Consider the following 23553-nt stretch of genomic DNA (forward strand, 5'->3'; position numbering starts at 1 on the left):
CAATTCATGCCAGTGATTCCAGTCCCACTCTGCCCTTGCATTGGCCATTGCTGCTTTATACTCCCTTCTAAGGTCTCGAACCTTACCCTTATTTGACCCCTCCCTGATTGTGGCAATTAGCTCAGATTTAATTGCCCTACAGGAAGAGGTGTACCAAGTGGGGGCACGAGTCTTTTTCCTTCGAATTGGTACCACCGGATTGAACACCTCCAAGTGCCCTTACTAATTCCTGGTGAATGCTCGCTAATTTCTCGTTATAGACCAGGGATCTTGGTTCATTTATAAGCGCATCCACCTCCCTAAATCTAGGAAGTGCCAGGCCGTAAAGCTTATTAATGGCATCCTCTGTGCTCAGAACCTTTGCCCATTTAACCCGACGCCTGTTTGTGGTGAGGAGCATATCCCCCTGGTCCTCTCCACCGGGATTAGTGGGCGAGCCTGCTAGGGACAGAGGATGCTGGATGTCTAAACGGAGAGCATTGTGGTCGCTATCCGACCTTGGTAACACCCTAAAATCAAGGACTCTTGGCCACAATGTGATATCCAGCATTATGTAATCCAACCTCGACTCATGGCCCTTTCTATTGAAAGTACACACTGAGGGGGTATCGGAGGAGGTACGACCATTACATGCCCTCAGTGCAAAGTTCAAGGTAAGGGACATGAGTTGCACTGCTAGTGGGGACCAGGCTTAAGGATGGGGCGAAGACGAGGGTGGGACCCCCCAGTAATCATCCTCGGCAGTGAGGGCACCCTCTTTTAGTCCTTGTAGGGGTTCGAAGTGACAATTAAAGTCCCCTCCCAGCACTATCTTATGGTCACCTGGCAATTGGCCTAGGAAGGAGGAGAGCTCATTTAAGGTAGGGGATTCGTTTGGCGCGGCTACTGGACGCGAGTAAACGTTAACAATGGCCCAAGATGTTTTGCCAGGCCACGTAAGCGACACGCACTGAATGTCCTGCGAAAACGTGTGCATCTTTTCCGCCTGGCACCCAATGTGACTCGCTATCCAAATTGCCAGTCCTCCCGATGGCCTCCCCCTCCCGCTCCACTTTGCTGGGATTCCAAAAATTTCGAACCCTGTTCTAGTTTGTGGTTCCCTCGCCCATGTCTCCTGAAAAAGGAGGATATCACTAACGCTTAACAGGAGATCCCATTCCGGTGTACCTTCCTTATTTGCGATCCCTGCCACATTCCAGGAGAGAATTCTCAACCCTGGACCTTGTGGTGATGATCCTGACCCTCCAATGGAAAATGGAGCAATGGCTATGGGGGGGTCAGAATCTTGCGGGCCAGTAATAGTAGCCGGAGTGATAGGTGATGCAGCCACCTCCGGTACTTGCAAACTGCAGCCAATCCGAGTACTAAATAATGGCCCTTCTTGAGCCGGATTGCCTTCCGGGGTACCCCTTCGTTCTTTGGCAGTATCCTGTGGCTCATAATCAGTTACAGGTACAGCACTCACTCCCCCCCTGCTTAAGACCCCACAAACTAGCTTCCCCGGACTCGGAGGAGTGTCCCCCTTTTGTGGTCAGTCCACCTGATCAAGGCAGGAAAATCTATTATGGTGGATGAAATTGGCAGGAGCGGGAGGTATAAAATGCTTGGGCCTGTAACGTGAGCCATCTACGGCAAAGCCTACTCTAGTCCACCCCTGCTCCCTCCCCACCTCCGTGTTACAAGCATTTGGATAGAAGTGCGAGAGAGGCACTAGTTCAATGGTGGACTTATCAGGCCTAACAAGCCAGTTACAAATATAGGTGGCAACCTGTGGGCTTTTAAAACTGACAATAATACAATCCCCCGCCCTGTTCTTTGGGGTAAAACCAATCCATGAAATCCTCCTGACCATCAGCACCTCACCTTTCAAGTTCGGAGGGAGAGGCCTGTTGATGTTGAGCCAGCTTATTACCTTGTTACGTAAAGAGTCCTGCGGCTCCTTTGTATCACCGGTAAGCTCAGGCACTCCCACCATAATCGCTGTATAAGGTACTGCTTCGGGGGGCAGATTAATCACCCTGCGCCTAGCATGGGGGCTAGTAGTGTGGCCAGTAGGCCCATTGGCAGAGTTCTCATCTCTCATCGGTTGTGACGATGCAAGTTGCCTGGATCTCCTGGGAGCAGGAACAGGAGGCCTTGATGTTTGGGATGGCAGTGGGTGCCTTTGTGGGGCTAAAGCACCGTTTTTGCTATGCAAGGCCCCTGACTGGACTGGTATCACATTGGAGGCCTGGGAGGTCATAGCAGAAGTCGAGGGACTATTCCCAGTCGACTCCCGGGGAGCTCTTGGAGTATTTGGAGCATTTGGGCCCGGCCCAGGATTGTTCCTTTTATGAATGCTTTCTATGGCCAGCAATCTAGCCTCTATGGCATCCAGTTTAGCAGACAGGGGGTTCAGCAAGTTCTTAAAAATGTCTGTAAGTGAACTGATAAGCGTGTCTGTGATGCTGAGAGGTGCCCCACCAAATATAAATGGGCCTGAATGCACTGGTAAGGCCGTAGCTAAAGGAGGGCCGGAATAATCCGACCTAGACCCTGGGGAAATGACCTCAGGGGAGGCTGAGATGTCTGTGCTGCCATCCAGAATTTGCTCGATTGTGTCGACTTTGGCCCTCTTTGCCCTTTTTGATTTCCTCGTCCGTTTCCTTTTCGGTGGTTGTTCCATTCCACTACTTGCAGGATCTGTAAGAAGTACAGCCTGGCCCACTTCCTGCGACTCAGTTCCCGTGCAATTCACATTAAAAGAGGGAACAGCGATCCCAGATGGCCGTGGTGAGTCTCTATCCCTCTGAGGGTTTGATGGGGTTCTTAGTTGCTGCAGGACGGACTCGATGGTCTGGTCGATACTGTCCAAGAGTGACAGGTGGGTGGCGTTCACAGGTAATGGGGTACTAACATCAATTAAAGAGTCCGTGGAGTCCAATGACACATTTTCTGAGCCCATCTCGAGATGATTGTCCAGCACTGGCGGGCATTTGTTTGCTAGAGCACTGGCTTTGGGGAATTTTTTTTCCAATGTACTAGAACACTGTAGTACAGTTTTACTCCTGGAGACCCTAGTTGCCATTTCTAGGTCGGCACAAAGAGGCCGTGGAAGCAGGACGTCAGAGGGGTGGCCCGGTCCGGTCTCTGCCGGCCTCTAACGGCCTAGAACGGCCCGCCCTTTGCCCGGGCTTCGCCCGCGCGCGTCCCGCGATGCGCGTCCTAGAGCGTGATGTTATAGCTGATGACCTCTGGGGGCGTGGCGAACGGGAAGAGTCTCCAGGTGCGGCTCGTGTGCACGCCGCTTGTGACCCTGGGACTCGCAGTCCCGCAGCTTCGCCGGTGTCTCTCCGCACTTCCTGGAATCCTGGCAGCCCCTTTCAATCAGGTGTGTCCCAGCTTCAAAGCCCAGCAAACTACACGCAACTCCGAGCGGCACCCGCAGAGCGGGGGCCGCGAGTCACGGTTTTATTCAGCTAGAGCGGGGGGGGCGCGGCCAACGGGAAGAGTCTCCAGGTGCGGCTCGTGTGCACGCCGCTTGTGACCCTGGGACTCGCAGTCCCGCAGCTTCGCCGGTGTCTCTCCGCACTTCCTGGAATCCTGGCAGCCCCTTTCAATCAGGTGTGTCCCAGCTTCAAAGCCCAGCAAACTACACGCAACTCCGAGCGGCACCCGCAGAGCGGGGGCCGCGAGTCACGGTTTTATTCAGCTAGAGCGGGGGGGGCGCGGCCAACGGGAAGAGTCTCCAGGTGCGGCTCGTGTGCACGCCGCTTGTGACCCTGGGACTCGCAGTCCCGCAGCTTCGCCGGTGTCTCTCTGCACTTCCTGGAATCCTGGCAGCCCCTTTCAATCAGGTGTGTCCCAGCTTCAAAGCCCAGCAAACTACACGCAACTCCGAGCGGCACCAATTCAAAAAACAATAAATTATCTGCAAGTTAATGCCTTATTTTGCTTTCCCTAGAAACTGGCCCTACAGGGACTGGTGAAGCAATATTTGAATGGGAGAAATAATTTCAGTGGCTGTTCGTTTCCTGTCGCTCAACTTTAGTTTCTGTTTTAATTGATTACATTCTTAAGTGGAAACAGCAAAGTGAAACTAAATATAGCCTGCTCTTTTAGCTAATAGCTGAGAAATGCCTTCCTCTGAGATCCTTGCTAGCAAAATAACAAAAATTACACTAGTTACATTTTGGAACACAGTAGATTCACATTGATATCATATTAGAGCAAATATCTGATGTAAAAAATTGGATTATTATTTGTAGTGGGTGACTATTCTACTTTTGTCCACCCCTGGAACCGGTACTTCAACATCGGCAACCTTCATAAAAATGTTTGGGTGGTTTTGCGCTTGGCATATTTAGTGGGTTTACCACCAGACACTTTGCTTTTTGGCCTCCTGTTTTTGACCTGCTTTCGTTGGCTATAGGACTGTGGGCATTTTATCACTGCTATTTCATGCTAAAGTACATGTGCTTTCCATGTAAATTGTGTTACTGATTAGTGCATGTAAGAAAGTGGATCTATATATACTGGACCAAAGTAAGGTACAGTGTGTATAGAGTCCACAATCTCCAGAGGTATAACAGGTTAAAGTCAGATCTGACCTTACTCTCTAAAGTGGTAGTTTGGTCGAGCAGTAAGGCAGTATCAGAGGACAGTGTAAATCATTTGTTGTACACACTCAGTCAGCAAAAGGTTTCACACACTCAAGAACTGAACTCCAGGCCAATTGTTTTTATATCAAAAGATATAGTTTTATTTTTAGAACCAACAGGTATAAAAATATACTTTTCTCAATATGAGTGACTTCAGGTAGTTACTTTGCAGAAAGGCAATAAACTTTGTAAGCACAATAGTTACAGTGGTTGCAAACAGGCAACACAATTCTAAACACAATTTAACATTGAGCTCAATGGGTTTTTCTACATAAATGCTGTGGATTACTTTCAGGATTACTTTTCTAACCACAGGACTGGATCCTGGATTTAGTCCCGGGACCTAATCTGTAAACAGTTAAGTAAAAGCGTTTGGGTTACAGTTGTGATTTTTAAAGAATATAAATGTACTTTCAAAGTTGACACTTAAAAACTTTTCAGTGAAAAACTAGCAATGTTATCCTCTGGAAGGAAATTCAAGTCACAGGTAAAGTAGGTTCTCGTTACTTTTGTAATCCAGTACTGGACTCCTAGGTTCAGCACTGGGGTCTCTACCTAAGACAGGTAAGTAATTACGTTTTAGTAGTTTGTATGATTTTTAAGGAATATTTGTAGTTTGCAAAAATAGACAGAGAAGAAATTTCACAGAAAAACAGTCAGTGGTTTCCTATTAAAGGAAATTTAGGTTACTAGTAAACACGGTTATGATTACTTTTGCGGTTCAGTACTGGGCTAAAAGGTACCGTATTGGCTTCTCTCCTGATCACAGGTGAGTACTTCGGAATTTGTTATTTGGCTGATTTTAGATGAATATTTTAAAATTTCAAAACTTCACATTTAGAAGATTTTTCGAGTCAAACCAGTCAATGTTATCCTATGGAATGAAAGTGAGTTATCGGTTTTCAAGTGAGTACTCGACTGGTGAAGTTAAGGTTCTGGGCATAGACTCAGGGGTCCCCCAGGGTCAGGTAGGTACAGTTGGTACACCCTCAGCCGCACAGGGGCAGCCAGGTGCAGAGGTAGTTAGGCCCAATGTTATCCAATAAGAGGCAGGCCTGGCTAGCAGGCCACGCGACTGTGGGAGCTGGGCTCCTGGCCACTTGGTCAGGGCAAATGAGGAAGTAGTATGGGACAAAGTTTGCACTGCCAGAGGCCCTCGGCGGCTGGATGCAGGGTGCTTTTGAGCCGTCTGGCGCTTAATGTTATTCAATGGAGATCTTGGAAAGGGAACAATGGCTGCAGGCTCAGGGACAGAGGATCTTCTGGAGCGACCAACACTTCGAAGGGTAAGTTGGGATCTTGGAGGATAGGTAGGCACCCAGGAGTTGGGCACAGGGAGGGGTGTCTTTTGAGGTTGGGAAATCTTACCTCTGCTGGTCGCTGTCGGAGGGGTCCTTGGTCCTGAGGCTGCAGGCGTCGTCGGGGTCGTTGAGGAGGGACCTTGGGCACTGAATTCCAGGTCAGAATCGCCGGGGGGATTTTCTGAAGGTCTTGATTCCCTCCAGCACAGGCCAGGCTTGGCGTAGTGCAGAGTGTGCAGGGCTCGCGGTTCCGGGCTGATGCCAGGGCTTGTGTCTTGCTTTGAGCAGTACCACTGCTCGTGGGAGACCCAGGTAGTCAGAGTCACAAGGCAGTCAGGTCCTCTGGGGTTTTTGAGGTTACTGACCACTGGAGACGCCGAGTTTAGTAGGAGCAGGTCCGAGGGTCGACAGGCCGGTAGGGCTGGGGCCAAATCAGTTGGTGTCTTCCTCCTTTTTAGCAGCTGCACAGCAGTTCTTCTTGTTCCTTGTTCTTCTTTCTTGTTTAGGAATCTGGATCTAAGGAAGGAAGGTTCGGGGTGCCCCCAAATACGAAATTTAGGGGCGTTACAGGTAGGGCAAGGGCAGGGACCAATGGGTCCCTGTCCTGGGGTGGGTACACCCCCTAGCCTGCTCCTCTCTTTCGGAAGGGGGGCAGGAGCCTAGCTGTGCTTGGGCAGGGCTCCCCATCTTCAAGATGGCTGGAGCCCGGGGTCGTGCTTCACCTCGCCTCTCCCACCTGAGGGCTGGAGTTGGCACAGGCTGGCACCCTCCCCCCCCCATCCTGACGTATTGTTTCCCGCCAATCTTCCCGCCAGAGTGGGGGTCAGAACTGGTGGGGACCAGTTGCTGAGTACAGCAAGTGGTCTGGAGAAGCTCACAAAGGCGGAATGCCTTTAAAGCTTCCCCTGCCCATCCTGGGGAAGGAGGCTTGGCACCTCCTCCCAGGATGTGCATTGTTGCAGGCCCAGGAGAGCGGGGCTCTCCACCCAGGTGTCCAGCAACATGTCTGCTGTGTGGCAGCCTAGGCAGCCTCTCAGACAAGACGTGGATTGTAGGTTAGGTGTCAGAGGGCATCTCTAAGATGTCCTCTGTAGTGCATTTTACATTAAATCCCACACTGGCATCAGTGTGGGTTTAATGTGCTGAGTAGTTTGATATCAAACTTGTCAGTCTTCAGTGTAGCCATTATGGTGCTGTGGAGTTCGTAATGACAACCTCCCAGCACCATATACTCTTAATGGCATCACTGCACTTACAGTGCCCAGGAATGGCCCTGGGTACTGTAGGGGCACAGGGCTCATGCACTTGTACCCACACCAATGGCATAGGGCACCCAGCTAGCGGGGTGGCTGATGTATACCAGGGCAATGGGTTTGTGGGCATGGCACACAGGGATGTGTGCCATGTCGACTCTTTGTTTAGATCTGCACCAGGACACTCAGCCTGCAAATGCAGTGTTTGTGTGTCAGGGTACAGGGCCCCTAGGCGTGGCACGATAAGTTCTGCAGCCTTTAGGGGTCTTCTCTGGTCACAATGCCCTGTGTACCTAGGGTACCATTTACTAGGGGCTGACATGTGACCAGAGATGCCAATTGGGTTTAGGCCCTGGGTATCTGATTGGCAGGGACCCAGGGCGCACCAAAGAAATGTGCATCAGGTATCAGGCAAAAAGTGGGGCGGGGGTACTGCAACAGAAACTCACTTTCTTACAGTGCATACATGATTGCCATATTTGATTTACTATAAAGTCCCTAGTGATGTGCTTATGTGTGCCCAGGGTCAGTAAATCAAATGCTACTAGTGGGCCAGCAGCACTGTTTGTGCCACCCACACAAGTAGCTCTTCCAGTGTGTCTCAGACCGGCCCCTGCAGTTTTAAACTGATATGTCGACCTGGCAAGTGCACCCACTTTACTAGGCCCAAACCTACCTTTTTATTACATGTAAGTCACCCCTAAGGTTGCTCCAAGGCAACCCCATGGTCAGGGTGCGGTGTATGTGAAAGGTAGGACATGTCCTGGTGCGTTGTACCTCTCCTGATAGTGAAATACTGTGCATTCTGTTTTTCACTATTGCACGGTGATCTCTTCCATAGGTTAACATGGGGTCTAGCTAGAAACACCTTTCCAGTGCAGACTACCATTGGAAGATGATAAAAAGTTGGAGTTTGAGATGTCTAAAGTGGCCATTTTCTTGCTTAACCATTCTGTGCCTGCTGGGGGAATATACGTCTGTGTAGCTGACAGCTGGGGCCTCCTGCATACACTCTACACAGTCACACAAAGGGAGCTTAGGCGTGCCCTGTATATCCCGATGACTCATCACCAGGCAGATGGGTCTTCCTGTGCTAAGAGTAGTGGTAGTAGTTGTCACTGGCACCTGAATAGGACTAGGCCTGTCCTGCACAAAAAAGACTCCACCTCCTGGAGACTCTCTGCGACAGAGCAGGAAAGAACTGGATCTTGTGAGCAAGAAGGACTTTTCTTTGAAGTTTGGCAACTTCTAAAACAAGTACTGGTATAAGTATTGGGCCCCTGACACCAGAACGGTGGAACTCTTTTGGACTGAGGAGCCTACCAAGAAGAAGAGCTTGAGAAGCTGTCAGGAGAGACTTCCACTTTGCTTTATGCTTTGCAGCGTTGGCCTGCTGCTTGCTGCTTCTGTCTTGTGCAGTGAAAGGACTGGACTGAACTTTCTACAACTTAGTGCCTGAGTTTCTCGATGGGCTTGAAGTAGAGATTGCCTTCTGTTGGAATTCTCAGGAACATCCAACACTTAAAGTTAATCTGCCAACAACACTGGTAACTGAGTGTTTTGTGCTGCAACAGAAGAGAAACCACTACAATGCTGTCAACGATGCCGCAGCCAACTCCGTGACCTGAAGGCACAGTCTGTAGCATTGCCCCACTTCACATTGCAATTCCTAGATACCACATGATTCTATCTCCGACGCCGCTGCTTGCTCCGTGACCTATGAGCACTGTAAGTCGCATTGCCTCACTTAACTCCACCGCCTGGCCTTACTGACAATGACGCTCCATGCCAACATCAACACCGCTGTCTGCACCCTGGCCTCTGGACATCGCTTGTAAGGTACGCAAAGCATTGTCCCGTCCCACTGACCTCAGCGGCATTGACTCCAGCATCGTCAACCGATGCCGCTGCTTGCACTGCAACCTTTGGGCACCATAAAAAGTATCGCTGCGCTTCGCATCGCAACCTTGGGTCTACTGATGACAGCCCTTCAGCAGAGCTGCCGACCCTGCCTGTACCGTGTCCTGTTGACCCCACATGTTCCGTCGCGCCACTTCACACCGCAGCCCTGGTCTCACCGACAACGGCGTAATTAAGCCTCTGACTGCACCATGACTTGTGTGCACCGCACATCGCATCTTCCCACTTCGCATCGGAGCCCCGACACCATCACCGCCAGTGTTCCTGATTTAAACCTCACAGAGTTCGAACCACAACGCGTGAGACTTCAAGAGCCTGACGCTGGCAACGCCGCCTCTTTGGAGCTTGTCGCAAGTTCCACAATGCTCCGCATTTCCAAGGTACTGGTTGATGGGCTTCACAACACTGGAGCTAGCCCGCGAACTCGTGGTCGGCCTGAACTGTTGGATTTGTTTGTTCACGATACCGTGATAGCCTCGGATGGAGCTTTCGACGTCAGGAAACTGTATTTTAAGCTTATTCTTGCAAAATTCGTATCTTGAGTACTGCATATTGGATTTTTATAGTTTTCGTCTTGTTTTACACAGATCAATATTGGTTATTTTTCTAAAACTGCTGTGGTGTCATTTCGTAGTGTTCCCAGCTTGGGCAGGGTACAAACCTGCCAACTAGAGACCCCCCTTTCTGACAGGCGGATACTCTTTGTATCCCTGCTCTCAATGATATCACATGTACTATGTTTTTATGGTTGTTCCTTTTTTTGTTTGCTGTTATAGCCTGCACTCAGCCAGTTTTCTGTATTTAGGTTGGGGCTGGCCCTGTTGTCTGGGTGTTGACAGGATTCTACCCATCCAAATGCTATCACAATGACTGACACTAATATCAGAACATGGAATGCCCGGGGATGCACACCCCTTCCTGTCTATATGATGTGTATTCATACTTGCACCGCAGAAAGATGCACATAGCTTTCCTGCATGAATTCTACCGTACTCGGGTAGATGCTTGCGGTTACAGAAGAGATGGAGGTGGCAAGTATATTCCACTAACTTCTCTACTTAGGACCAGGGGGCATTGGTATGGATTAAGGAGGGGTCTCCTTCTCTGCAGACAACACAGTCATAGACCCGAAGAGTAGATCCATTTTAATGGAGGGAGGATTACACAGCCACCAGGTGCTTCTTGGTGCGATTTATGCACGTAATACTGAGCAGGCAATGTTTCAGAATACACTGACTGTGGTCCTGGCAAGGTGGAGCGGGCTCTCCTGGCTATTTGGCGGAGACTTGAATAGTATCCCCAATGTGGCTTTAGACCGCTCCTTTTCACCCCTCCCACACACCACTGCCACTTCGAATGCTCACACCTTGACCACACGGGTGCAACATTGGGACCTGTTGGCCACCTGGCACCAGTGCAACACCATCACGCTAGTGTATTCATTCTATTCACTTGCCCACAGTTTACATGTCCTAATAGAGTTATTTGTCAGCACTTCAGACATAGTCACACACATAGAATACATTGGTAGCACACACTCCAATAACAACCCATTGCGTTTGTGACTGTGCTGGGAGCATGCCCCCTACACCCCCAATCCCAATGTGATGACCACAGCTGTCGGCACTAGATGACCTTCCACTTAGGGCCTCCATCAGCGGTAGTATCACAGAGAATTTTGATATAATCACTGACACTGCTATCTCCACGCTGATAGAATGGAACGCCTTCAAGGTGGCAATTTGAGGACACTTACTGGGCAACACACTGAGCATGCGCTGTCAGATTGACTACGAGATCTCCCGAGTGTAAAAGCAGTTGCTTAAACATGATGGGCAGGCTCAGTTCTCTGAAGCAGGCTGTGCACGTCTATTCAAGGTTCGACGTGACCACGCTACACTATTGGAGAGGTTGTGTTGATGACTCAATTACACAGCTCACACTGCTAAAACTCATGCTGAGCCTGACAAACAGGGAACACTGTTAGGGTTGTTACTGCGCCAGGCTCAACTGCGGTGGCCTGTAATGTCCATTTGTTCAGACATGGGATCCTATTGCGCATGTAAATGGAGATATATGTTGCATTCACATGCCATTATGCTTCATTATATACTCAGCGGCTGCGATGACGGGAATTCTGGTTGACGCTTTTTTTAAATTCCTCTCCATCTGAGGGCCCATTCCTCCATCATAGTGTAGTTCATCAAACAATCAGTGGGTTTATAGAGCGCAGCTACTCACCCGGAAGGGTCTCAAGGTGCTGAGGGGTGGGGGTGGGAGGGGGGGGGGCACAGCTCCTGGGCACTCAGTGTTTTCGTCGAAGGCAAAGTAGGTCCTGAGGTCTTACAGGGTCCACCCGGAAGTGTAGGTCATGGAGGACAGTTGCGTAAACCACTTTGAGGTCACGCAGAGAGCAATTTCATTTACCTACAGTTTCGAGTCATGAGCTTCATTTTTCTGCATTTCTTTGCATCAGAAAGTTTTCTTTAACACCTCTTTAAAAAAAATTTTTTTTTGAATTCATTACTTTCATTATTTTCCCTCTTCAAATAGACAATGGTTGTGGTGAGATAAACAACAAATACATTTATCAGACACCATGTCAGAAACCTATCATGAGCACCTGCTTCTTTTTTTACTTTTTTAAAGACCCTCATTGTTTAAAGCCAATGAAAGAAAGACGCAACAACAACAATAAATGGACAGAATGCAGAACAATGTCATACATTCACCCCAGTACAGAGATCTGGGCCTAAATCCATCGTTATTTTTGCACTCCACACCACCCCAGGTCAGACATGGCCATATGCAAATCAGCCTTGACCTTGTGCCTCATGGGAACAGTCGAGCCTGAACTGCCAAGCCATGTCTTTCCTGGACCGGAATCAAGCATCCAAGGACCGGTTTCTGGCTATCAGCTTTCATCAGCCTGGATAGCTTGACTCCAGTGGTGTGGAGAGCATGGGACTCACGTCTGAGCATACCCATCCCACTCGGGGTGAAAAATGCAAAAACAACAATAGATGGACAGAATGCAGAACAATGTCATACATTCACCCAAGTACAGAGATCTGGGCCTAAATCCATCGTTTTTTTGCACTCCACACCACCCCAGGTCGGACATGGCCATATGCAAATCAGCCTTGACCCTGTGCCTCATGGGAACCGTCCAGCCCGAACTGCCAAGCCATGTCTTTCCTGGACCGGAATGAAGCATCCAAGGACCGGTTTCTGGCTATCAGCCTTCATCAGCCTGGATAGCTTGACTCCAGTGGTGTGGAGAGCATGGGACTCACGTCTGAGCATACCCATCCCACTCGGGGTGACAAATGCAAAAACAACAATAGATGGACAGAATGCAGAACAATGTCATACATTCCCCCCAGTACAGAGATCTGAAATAAAGATAGCAGATCTAGTTTGCCCATTTTAGTAAAATGCTATTTTTAAGCTGGACTCCCTTCAAGTGGGTTATGGACCTTCTGTAACTTTAAGTGAGCCTTTGAAGAAACCACGGTGAAGCTTTTCTCAAGGAAACGTTTTTGTTGTGCCAGAAGAAAATGTTAACCAAGACCTCTGGAGCAGACTTCTGCAGTCAAAAGTAATTTGAATGACTACAGTAAAAGCATCAGTTTTTATAAATGTTATTATTCAATGCTAAATTATTAGAGCATATCAGTTGAAGTAACATTTAATATGTTGGTGTTTTCTGTTTCAGGCATTTAACAAATGATGGAAAATGCACAGCACTTGTAAGAGTTGCCCTTGTCAACTGCATGAAAGCATTGCTAGAGGTAAGTTGGGCCAAATCTGGGGGAATCTCATCTTTATTGAAGGCATAAGTGAACCAAAGCTTCTAATGGATAGTTCTGACCGCAGATTCCTTACCCTTAGAATATCTATCCTCAGATTCCAGACAGGATCTGTATGTTTAAACACCATATGCTCCTTGACACTGGTAGGTGGGGCTGTGTGTCTTCCGTTTGACTTTGTTGTACCCCAGAAGTTACTATTGAGCCGCATATAAGCACCACACCTGTGCTGTTATACGGTTCTTACAAATTTAGTAGGCCTGTATTGGATCAACAAAAACCTTATTATACAAGGACTGAAGCTTCTCAAATCATCAGTAAATGTTTTTCCCGCGAGCTCACAATACGGCATCTAAACTCCTAAACCTCTAGACCTATAGATAGTGTTGGCAACTACGAACATGATCACTCTTCCCAAGGAATTAGTGGAAACCATCTAACCCGGTCGTTTGTCTCTTTTGTATGCCCAAACTTTTACAAAGAAGAGAGACAATAATACATTTTCAAATGTTTATTGAAAAGAGCTAGGAGCACATGCATCAAGCTAAATACCGGTCGCAAAGGGTGCGATTCGCAGAGTCTGCCCCTTTGCGACCGGTAATTAGCCTTTTGGGAAGCATCAAGCTCAAAGCCATTTGCAAAATAGATAATTACAAAATTTGCGATTACCTCTTTTGCGAATGCAGTTAGGGAATCGCAATTTGCGATTCCCTAAATGCAATGCAAGAAGCATTCTCAGAAAGCTACTTTGCATTAAGGAATCGCACATTACCATCAACTTCAAGTTGATGGTAATTTGCAATTCCTCAGAAAAAAAGCCCAAATTTGCATTTTTCTAAGTGCCATGTGGCGCACAAACATGCCCTTGGGGCATGTGTGTGCGCCTCATGTAGACGCATGCCAATTTTTGGCATGCATCAGGGTGGCCTTTTGGCCCCTTAGCACCATTAAAATTGCATTCGCAATTTACGATTACCTATTTGGTATCGCAAATTGCGAATGGTTTCCCATTCATTCCTATTGGCCTCTAGGCCCATAGGAATGAATGGGAAGTCATTCCCTATTAGCGAGTCTCAATTTGCAATTCGCTAATAGGGAATGTGTAGAAATCTCAATTTATTCAGCGCTTCCTACATGCCTAAGGAATTGCGATTCCTAAATAGCTATTCCTTAAAAATCGCTAATAAGGAATCACAATTCCTTATGTTGATTCATGTGCCCACTAATCCTTGTAAGTAAAGCATGCACTGCAACAATTAGACACATGAGACACATCATTGTTATAAGCATTATCAGAATGGTGAAAAACACATATAATTCAACCATGTTAATTGTCCCTAATATTACGCTTATCACTATTACTCCTACACTAACAAGAGCATGATGGGAGTACCCTTCTGCCAGACCCAGTTGGGATGATCTAACGTCATACCTTTGTGTAATGTATAAAGAAGCCAGCCTCAGTGCATTAACTAATGCACTCCGTTTCAGTGTGCAAGCCTAAACACATCTCTGCTTGCACAGCTATCTTCCTTATAATGAATGTTGGGGCCTGCAAAGCTGTATCTCATTCACAGCTTTCTGCAGCATTCATGATAAGTCCACTGAGAAGTGTCTTTCATTGAATTCAAAACAGATGCGCTTTAAATTGTACTGTAATTGCATTGTATTGTAATTGCATTTATATATCGCTTACTACCCCTGTCGAGGTGTTGAATCGCTTTTTCGGTGAGTAGCGCGATGCTCCGGAACCCATAAAGGATTAGTGTTGAATTAGTATAGTGAAATATTAAAGTAATTTGAGTAGTGGCTAGGTTAGTCAGTTATTTGGTTTCAGAAGGATAGCGGAGGGATAGAAGAGGGAAAAGGTTTGCATTTATATAGTGCTTGTAACCCCTGATGGGGTGTTGAAGCGTTTTTTTTCGGTGAGTAGCACACTACTCCGGAAGCCATAAAGGATTAGTGGTGAATTAGTATTGTCAAATATGAAAGTAAATTGAGTGGTGGATATTAGTTAGTTATTTGAATTGAAAAGTATAGGGGAGGGATAGAAGAGGGAAAAAAGGTTTGCATTTATATAGCACTTGTTACCCCTAATGGGATGTTGAAGCACTTTCTTGGCGAGTAGCACGCTACTCGGGAACCTATAAAGGATTAGTGGTGTATTTGTATATTGAAATATGAAAGTAATTGGATTGGTGGATATTAGTCAGTTATTTGGATTGAGAAGGATAGCGGATAAAGGGATAAAAGGTTTGCAATGATATAGTGCTTGTTACCCCTAATGAGGTGTTAAAGTGCTTTTTTCACCAAGTAGCGTCCTACTCTTAAACCTATAAAGGATTAGTGGTGAATTAGTATAGTGAAATATGAAATTTGAGAAGTTGACATGTTAGTCTGTTAGTTTGATTGAAAAGGATAGTGGAGGGATAGAAGAGTGAAGGATTAAGACTTTTTTTTAGGTCATAGCAGTGGTGGGAGATTTGGGATGAGTAAAAAGGGATGTGGCGGGGAAGAGTCAGAGGGAAGCGTTTAGAAAGGCTTGTTTTTGGGATCAGTATCTTAACCCCTTCCATGCTCATGACGAGCTCAGCTCCTCATGCAGTACACTGCTTGTGTGCTGATGACGAGCTGAGCTCGTCATGAACAATGGTAAATATGCATCTGCAGCACAGAGCATGAATTGCTGTAGCATTCATGTGGTTAAATGAGGTGTCGGATGATGCAAGGAGGGGTAGAGTAGGGGAGAATCTAGTAAAGGCTATTTTGGGATCATAGTAGTGGTATGGTGTTTGAAAGGAATGAGAGAGTGGATGTAGAGGATATATTGATGGAGGTAGAAGATATATTGAGCAAGGGATAGGCTGATAAATATGGTAGTGCATTGGATATGCTGAATTGGAAGAAAGTAATAAATATATAGATCCATAAGTACATGGAAAGGTTATAGATGCATAAAGGATAAGTATATGTAGATTAAAGATTTTGAGGTATAGGGTGAGAAATAGGGTAGTGCATTAAATATGCTTTTTTCCCTTTTTTGGGGAGGAGGATAGTAATAAATATATAGATCCAAGTACATGGAAGGTACATAGATGCATAGATGCATGAAGGAAGTGAGTATAAGTAGATTTAAGATGCATTCGATAAACTCTGGTTTTCAAGTGTTGTACTTAAAAAAAAAATAATAATTTTTAAAGCATAATTGTTCTACATGTTTATACAAAGCAATACACATATATAGGTACATATCTATAGGTCAAATAAATGCTTATATACAGAGAGATATGCTGTATATTTCTGTTTGCGTGTGGTGCTTATGTGGGGAATTTTTGGGTAGTTTTCTGAAGATAAGGTGGTTGTTTGTGGATCATATGTTGGGGGGTAAAGAGTTCCATATTTTGGCTGCTTGAACAGAGAAGGATGTGCCACCTGTGGTCATTTTCTTGTATTTTGAGGCGAGGTGCCGCTCTAGAATGGAGTTTCCTATGATGAATGTGTTTGGTGATTAGTTGGGGGGTAAAGAGTTCCATATTTTGGCTGCTTGAATAGAGAAGGATGTGCCACCCATGGTTATTTTCTTGTATCTTGGGATGTGAAGGTGAGGTGCCACTCTAGAGCAGAGGTTCCTATGATGAATGTGTTTGGTGATTTTTTTCCAGATGAAGAGCGGTCTCATTCCATGTATCGCTTTGAGGGTGATAAAAGCAGCTTGAACATGGATCTTCTGGCAACCTTTAACCAATGCAGGGCTTTCAAGGCAGGGGAGATGTGATCTCGTGGTTTGATATGTAAGAGGAGTCTGGCAGCCAAGTTCTGATTCTGTTGTAGTCTTTTCATAGTCATTAAAGGTGATCCGTGGTAGAGGGTACTGGTGTAATCAAGTTTGGACAGAACAAGGGAGATGGTAGCTTGGAACTGGTGTGGGAATCCCCAATGGGGGAAGATTCGTCCCAGATCCAGAGGGGGAGAGGTAGGATTCCAGCCCAGGAAATATGGACTGGCTGTTATTCCTGCAATTTCCTCATGCCATAAATGGATGGAGGTATTTGTCCTACTTGAAATCTATGCTTCTAAGCGCCTTCTTGTGGAAGGACAAATCCTAAATGGTCATGGTGACCCATGTGCTGTATGCAGGTGACTAGATGGTGGCTTTGAACTTGCAGGATGATATTTACGTGTCCTGTCTTGAAGTCACACAGACTTGATTGTGGTTTAAGGTGGGCCAGGAGCATTTTCAATTTGCCGTTCTCCACTGGGGTCTGTCCTGTGCTGCTTGCGTGTTCACGAAAATGATGGTGGTAGTCGCAGCACACCTGCTGAGGTTGGGGATTCCATTTTTCCCCTACCTCAATGACTGGTTGTTAAAGGCAGGGTTCCCACAGTCAGCCGTAGACCACCTCCAGACTACAGTAAACCTCCTGCCTTCATTGGGGTTCACTGTCAACCTGTCAAAGTCACACCTGACTCCTTCACAAAGGCTAATTTTCATCAGGCCATTCTGTATATGGTTCAGCTTTCATGCCTTTCTTCCTTCAGAATGAGTCCAGGCAATTTAGGCTACGATTCTGATGTTGTGATCTCAGTGAGAATAACACGGATATATCTTGGTCGCCTTCAGCTTTCCCATTGACCATGACACATGTCATATGCGGGCTTTGCAGTAGGACCTGAAGTCTGTGGGCCCAGCACATGACGTACCTGTCTGATTCCATCCAGGTTCTGGAGGAGACTGCAAAATATCTACTGTGTGCCTGATTGACCGAGTTGGACTTGTGGCAGACACTTCTCTCTTTCCCACTCAGAGCTGATGTTGGTGACGGATGCATCATTGCTGAGATGGGAGGTCAGAAGACTCTGGTCTCCAGCAGAGACCAGTCTCCTCATTAAACTGTTGAAGTTGTTGACTGCTGACCGGGTGCCAGATGCTTTGCTTTTGTCCATCAAGGAGAGGCTGGTTCAGGTACTCAAGAGCAACACCACCACAATGTGGTGCTGCAGCAAGCGGGGCGAAATCTGATCCTGAGTCCTGTGCCAAGAGGCTGTGTGTTCAGTAGATGTCCTGGCATCATGACATCTCCCTGATTGTGAATCACCTTGCAGGAATTTTGAAATCCAGGGCAGGCAAACTCAGCAGTGGCATCCTGAGGATAACGAAAGGCAGTTACATCCTGAGGTGGGTCAGGAGATCTTCTAGCAATTCAAACAACATGGCTAACCATTTCCACCATCATAGAGAATGCGTAGGGTGAAAATGTTTGAGTGCTGGAGTTTACAACAAAGCTCGCTCTCTGAGACCCATTCCTGATTGGAACATGACTCACCTGTTTACCTTTCCGGACTCTCCTGCCCCATGTTCTGAAGATCAGGCATGATCGGCCCAAGTCATCTTATTGGCTCCTGATTGGATAAGGAGAATGTAAAACCCAGACCTTCTGGCCCATAGCATTAATCCTGCAACCAGGCAACTGCTTCAGAATGATCTCCCGTCGCAGCAGCAGGGTAGAGTCCTGCACCCACACCTGCTAAATCTGGACATCCGTGTATGGAGATTAGGTGACAGCAGTTGACTGTATTCAGTCTTCTTCCTGAAGTTGTGGATGTCAGTCTTGCTGCTAGTTGTTCCTCAATCAAGTCAGTCTATACCAGGTGCAGGGACGAGTTTGTAGCCTAGTGTATCCCCCACAATACAGACCTGGTGCTAGTCAAACTGTCAGATGTTTTGTTATTAATTTTATCTCTGTCCTAGCAGAAACTTGCATTATGTACCTTTAAAGTTTATTTGCGAAGCTTTCTGGAATTCGATCCCTTGGCTGATTGTCGTTGCACTACAAAGCTTGGGTAAGTCAAGGAAAAAACATAAAAGAATCCAAGTAGGACTCTGCCTCTACCTGTCACTCTCGTACTCCTGAGACGGTGCATGGGCATCACCATACCTCTCGATCTTGCTCCCAATCCGTTTACATCGGAGCCAATCTAACAACTTCTTCTGGCGCACCCCAAGTTTCTAGAGCCATCTGTGATACCAAGGCAAATCCAAGATTCTGCAAGGCCACTCTTCTTCTGATTGCCTCTGGCGTGCCATCCGGACCCTTTGGAGCCGAGATGCACTCCTTCTGGGATACCGCCAACAGGTTTTCCCTGATAGCCAGTTAGACCCTCCAAACCCACCACTGTGCCTCCCCTGGCTCCTATACCAACTCTGCCTCTGGTTCTATGATTCACGCCAGTACCCAGAGCATTGATGCAGACTCCATCTATGCCAAAGCCTGAGATGCCCTCCAAATCAGGCGCTACTACACCTCGACCAAAGTTACTCTGTTTCCATCAAACCACAACCTGACCTGATTAACGTCCCACCTCCACAAGGCAGATCTCATACCTTGCATTCCTTGATTGGGATGGATTCTGACAAATACTACGAAGCAGGTGGTGAGATTAGTCAACCCTACCATGAAGCAAACTGGTATGATTACCTCAAAGAGCTCAGTTGCTTTGCCACTTCTCCTGATTTATGACAATCGGCCACCCCCTATGTCCTGCTGCTGCAGAAATTGTTTTTTTTCTGGTGGTCATGTGAATGGTGGCCTAAGTTCTTGATCTCCAGCTCTCCACATTAGAAGTCAAAACCAATGTCCTGACCAAAGTTCTCCATCTGGTGTAAACCACTACTGATACCCTCCTAATGTTTACCCTCTTAGGGGCCTGCACCAACTTTGCCCTGCGAGTCACCACCGACCTGCCACTAGCGACCCTGCCTTTTTATCTCAACACCCGTCTTCTGAGAGTTTGGTAGTGCAAGCTTCTACTAGTTAAACAATCCCAATTTCCCAACTACTCCCCATGATAGGGAGTCCAGGCAAAGGGAGACCTTTGGAAAGCAGGTATTTCTTCCACTAGTCTGGCCCTCCGGTCTGTCAATTCCAGCTGCCTGCTAGGTGGCTATACCCATGCTCTCTGAAATTTGATTGCTCAAGTTCTCCCAGATGTCCTGGAAGACCTTTGACCTGTCTTTACCCTGTTATTCAGGACATCCATGTAACTGATGAATTTACTATTCGCTGTGGCCTGGATACCACAGATCCCATATGGTGTGCCATTTGGCATGGCACAGGTGTTGCCATTCGTGGCCATGTCTGGTTGTTGTCAACAGGCTTTTCGAGCAATGTACAGTCCTCTCTCATGCATATGCCCTTTGATGGGGCTTGCCTCTGGCGTCAAGACAGATTCTGCTTTGGAGCAGTTCTAAGAGAGCATGGCCATGACATGCTCCCGGGGCTTATCTGCCCTTCCACCTCACCAAATGCATAAACCCTACCGTTCCTTTAGTGGTTTCAACAGATGCCTCATTCCAACAGCCAATACAACCTCAATAGAACACCCACCAACCCCTTGGTTAGGGACAATGCGTCATTCAGTCTACTGCCCAAACCTTATTATTGGCTTGTGCTTCAATGCCTAATTTACAGCAGATTAGGTTATTGATGTTCAGGGATTTTGATAGTTAAAATTACCTTAAGGTTTCCCTATCCCAAAGGGGAATTTCTAGTACTGAGAACCTTAGGCAAGGTAAAAATCAAGAGTTGATGTGAGCGAGAGTATTACGAACTCCCCAATCTATGGTCTACATGTTTCAGCCTAAGTCGCTGTTGCTCATAGGGGTCACAGGTCTTTCTTCTGGACCGAGTGACCCCTAATCTCATGTGCCTATTCCCTATTGGTGCGCACTACTACTCATGAAGTTGTGCTATATTCGTAACTTACAATTTGCGTTTATGCTTCAGTACAGGTAAGTATCCTGTGAAAGTATCTGTAACGAAGAAGGTTTGAGAACATTATAAAACAGGATATACAATAGGAATACAATGGTATTTCGATTCATAATATGCACTGTGATAAACCACATTCAAGGTCATGCAGTTTTCCTCTAGCATGCCATAAATGCAGGAACTGATTGGTGTCCTTATTTTAATAATACATTTTACAAAGTGGGATACAGATTTATGTATCCTCATTCTTTTAGCAATAATATTTGGCAGTGAGATACATGCGTTACATGCACTTATATATAAAATTATGGCTAACACATAAATTGGATATTCTTGTCCTTAGCTTCTTAGGCATGTGGACCCTGTAGTCCCACACTGAGAAGGCTCAGTGGGGGAGGGGATTGTTCGAAGTTAAAGACATGTATATGATAGCTCAATGTATCGTCGCAATGAGAGCCTCCCTCCCAAGCACTTACTTCATGAATGAAATGAATGAATGAATGAATGAAATTATATTTATATAGCGCGTTTCTACCCTAAGGCCTCGTAGCGCTTGTGGACTGCTTAGGACGACAAATCAAATTAGGGCATATTACAGAATAGGTGAGTTTTGAGGAGCTTGCGGAAAGCCAGAATGTTTGGTTCGCTGTGCAAAGAGGGGGACAGGGAGTTCCATAGGTTCGAGGCGTTCAAGGAGAAAGAGCGACCACCCCACTTGGCATAACGGACTTTCCTGGTGGTGGCAAGGAAGGCAGAGCTGGACCGGAGGTTTCTAGAGGGTTGATAGGGCGTGATCAGGGAGTGTGAAATGGCTGGACCAGTTTTCCACGTGGCTCTGTGAGCCAGGCACATGGATTTAAACTGGATTCTCCAGTATTAGGGGTGTCTTTCATAGATTCACATGCCTGAATCATTCCCCGTCGTCGGAGTAGGAGTCCCACGGTACATGAAAAAGCAATAATATGCCATAAACACATAGTAAATACCAATAAAAACAAACCAGGAAGTAAAGTAGCCAAAGCTACAGTAGAAAAAACTTCCACACCTATGACTATCCTAGTCATTTTGTATAGTCCAAACTACATCCAATCAGGTGCCAGCACCCACCAGAAGGTTCTCCCCAGAGGCTCAGGCTCTCAGATTTTCTACCGCACGTCGTGTGAAGGGAGTCTCCCTGAGCTCAGCTCAGTTTTCTTCTCTTTCTTCCTTTTGGGTCTGTCTTTTCTTCAAGGATGTCTTCAAAGAAATTTCTGTTTAGAGCCTGTGATTCTTGTGGTAAGGTTCGGCTTTTTAAGAGGACCCCCACAAAAAAATGTATCTATTTCCTGTACCCAGATCACCAAGTCAAGGACTGTAAGATCTGCAGAACTTTTCCTCAGAAGACTCTTAGGGACAGAGAGGGTCGGTTTCTTTTGTGGCTACAAAAGCTTAAGGATTCTGATAATCCTGTGTCTGAGGTTGGCAGTATTGCCTCTGGTTCCACTTCAGCGTCTAGAAAGAGGCCTGCGTCTGAGGTATTGCCATCTCCTGGAGCTAAGGTAGTTAAAAAACATCAACCTTCTAAGGGATCTGACAAGCCTTCCACTTCTAAGGCTATCCCCACAGGCAAGGATATGGAGGGTTTTTCTGCACCTTAAAAACGGTCCACCAAAAGATTGCCTCAGGCAGTTGACAAAGTTTTACCTCAGGCTGCTTCTTTATCGTCGACGACGCCATCTTCTGTCTCATCGTCGACGAAGACCTCCGTCGACTCTACATCTACGTCGACATTCTCATCTCCCAAGCCCCAGATGATCATGTCGACGGCAGCTTCTTCTCCAACTATGGTCTATGTATCTGTTAGACCTCTATCGTCGACGACGGCCGTCGTCGACGCCTCGTCGTCGACTCCTCATCGTCGACTCCTCTGAAGGCTCTACCGTCGACGAAGAAGATACCGTTGACGGGCTCGTCGGCGAGTTCCGCACCGTCGACGAAGTTCCCACCGTCGACAAAGGCATCGTCGAAAATGATACCGTCGACGACGATCCTACCGTCGACGAAGCCCAATCCGTCGACAACTGCCATACCGTTGACAAAGCCTGTCCCGTCGACGAAGCCTGTACCGTCGACGAAGCCCATTTCGTCGACGAAGTCCATACCCTTGACGAAGTCCATACCCTTGACGAAGTCCATACCGTCGACGAAGCCTGTGCCGTCGACGAAGCCTGTCTAGTCGTCTAAGTCTATGCCGTCGACGACGGAACCATTGATGTCTGCTTCATCGGCAACGGTGGACACACCGTCGACGCCGCATTTGTCATCTTGCACTGCGTTGCAAGTCTGGTCACCGTCTACGATGTTCTTGACACCAAAGCAGTCTTTAATTCAAAGGCGTGAACCAGCTTTCCAGCTCTCACCCCAACATATTTCACCTCAGAAGTCGCCGTCGCAGGTTCCTGACAAGCTTTTAGACTCTGACAGTGAGGATGAAGTGGTTCAAAGGACATTCGGAGCAGCCACTAGTCCTTCTGAGTTAAATATAAAGTTTCAAGAAGAGGAACAGGAGGATATACAATCACCTGTACGAATGGCGTCCCCTGTAGACAGTGTCCCTGTCTCGCAGGTGCCAATTGCTTTACTTACCAACCTACAGTATATGTTGGATGATTAATATAGAAGGTTTCCGCCATCTGAATCTACAGGCTCGGTGCCTGTTACTCCGGCTACTGAAGCGTCTTTGCCAGTTTTTCAACCAGCAAATCCTTCTTCACCTCCACCGCTCAATCAGCCTGTGGATATTCAGTCTTCGGATGAAGATGATCAAAGAGGAGAAGGAGAGGTACAGGATGAGTCGGAGTGGAATGAATACCAGGTGC

The 23553-nt window shown here is 47.0% G+C and overlaps 1 protein-coding gene across 1 annotated transcript in view; it reads left to right on the forward strand.

Moving 5' to 3' along the window:
* ATM (ATM serine/threonine kinase) overlaps positions 1-23553 on the forward strand; it is a 1424234-nt gene that overhangs the window by 336136 nt on the left and 1064545 nt on the right. The window contains exon 21 of the mRNA XM_078657051.1: positions 12833-12908. Within this exon, the coding sequence (XP_078513177.1) occupies positions 12833-12908 (76 nt within the window). The remainder of the gene's footprint in view (positions 1-12832; positions 12909-23553) is intronic.

The sequence above is a fragment of the Lissotriton helveticus genome, chromosome 8, assembly GCF_964261635.1.
Source record: "Lissotriton helveticus chromosome 8, aLisHel1.1, whole genome shotgun sequence".
NCBI lineage: Eukaryota > Metazoa > Chordata > Amphibia > Caudata > Salamandridae > Lissotriton > Lissotriton helveticus.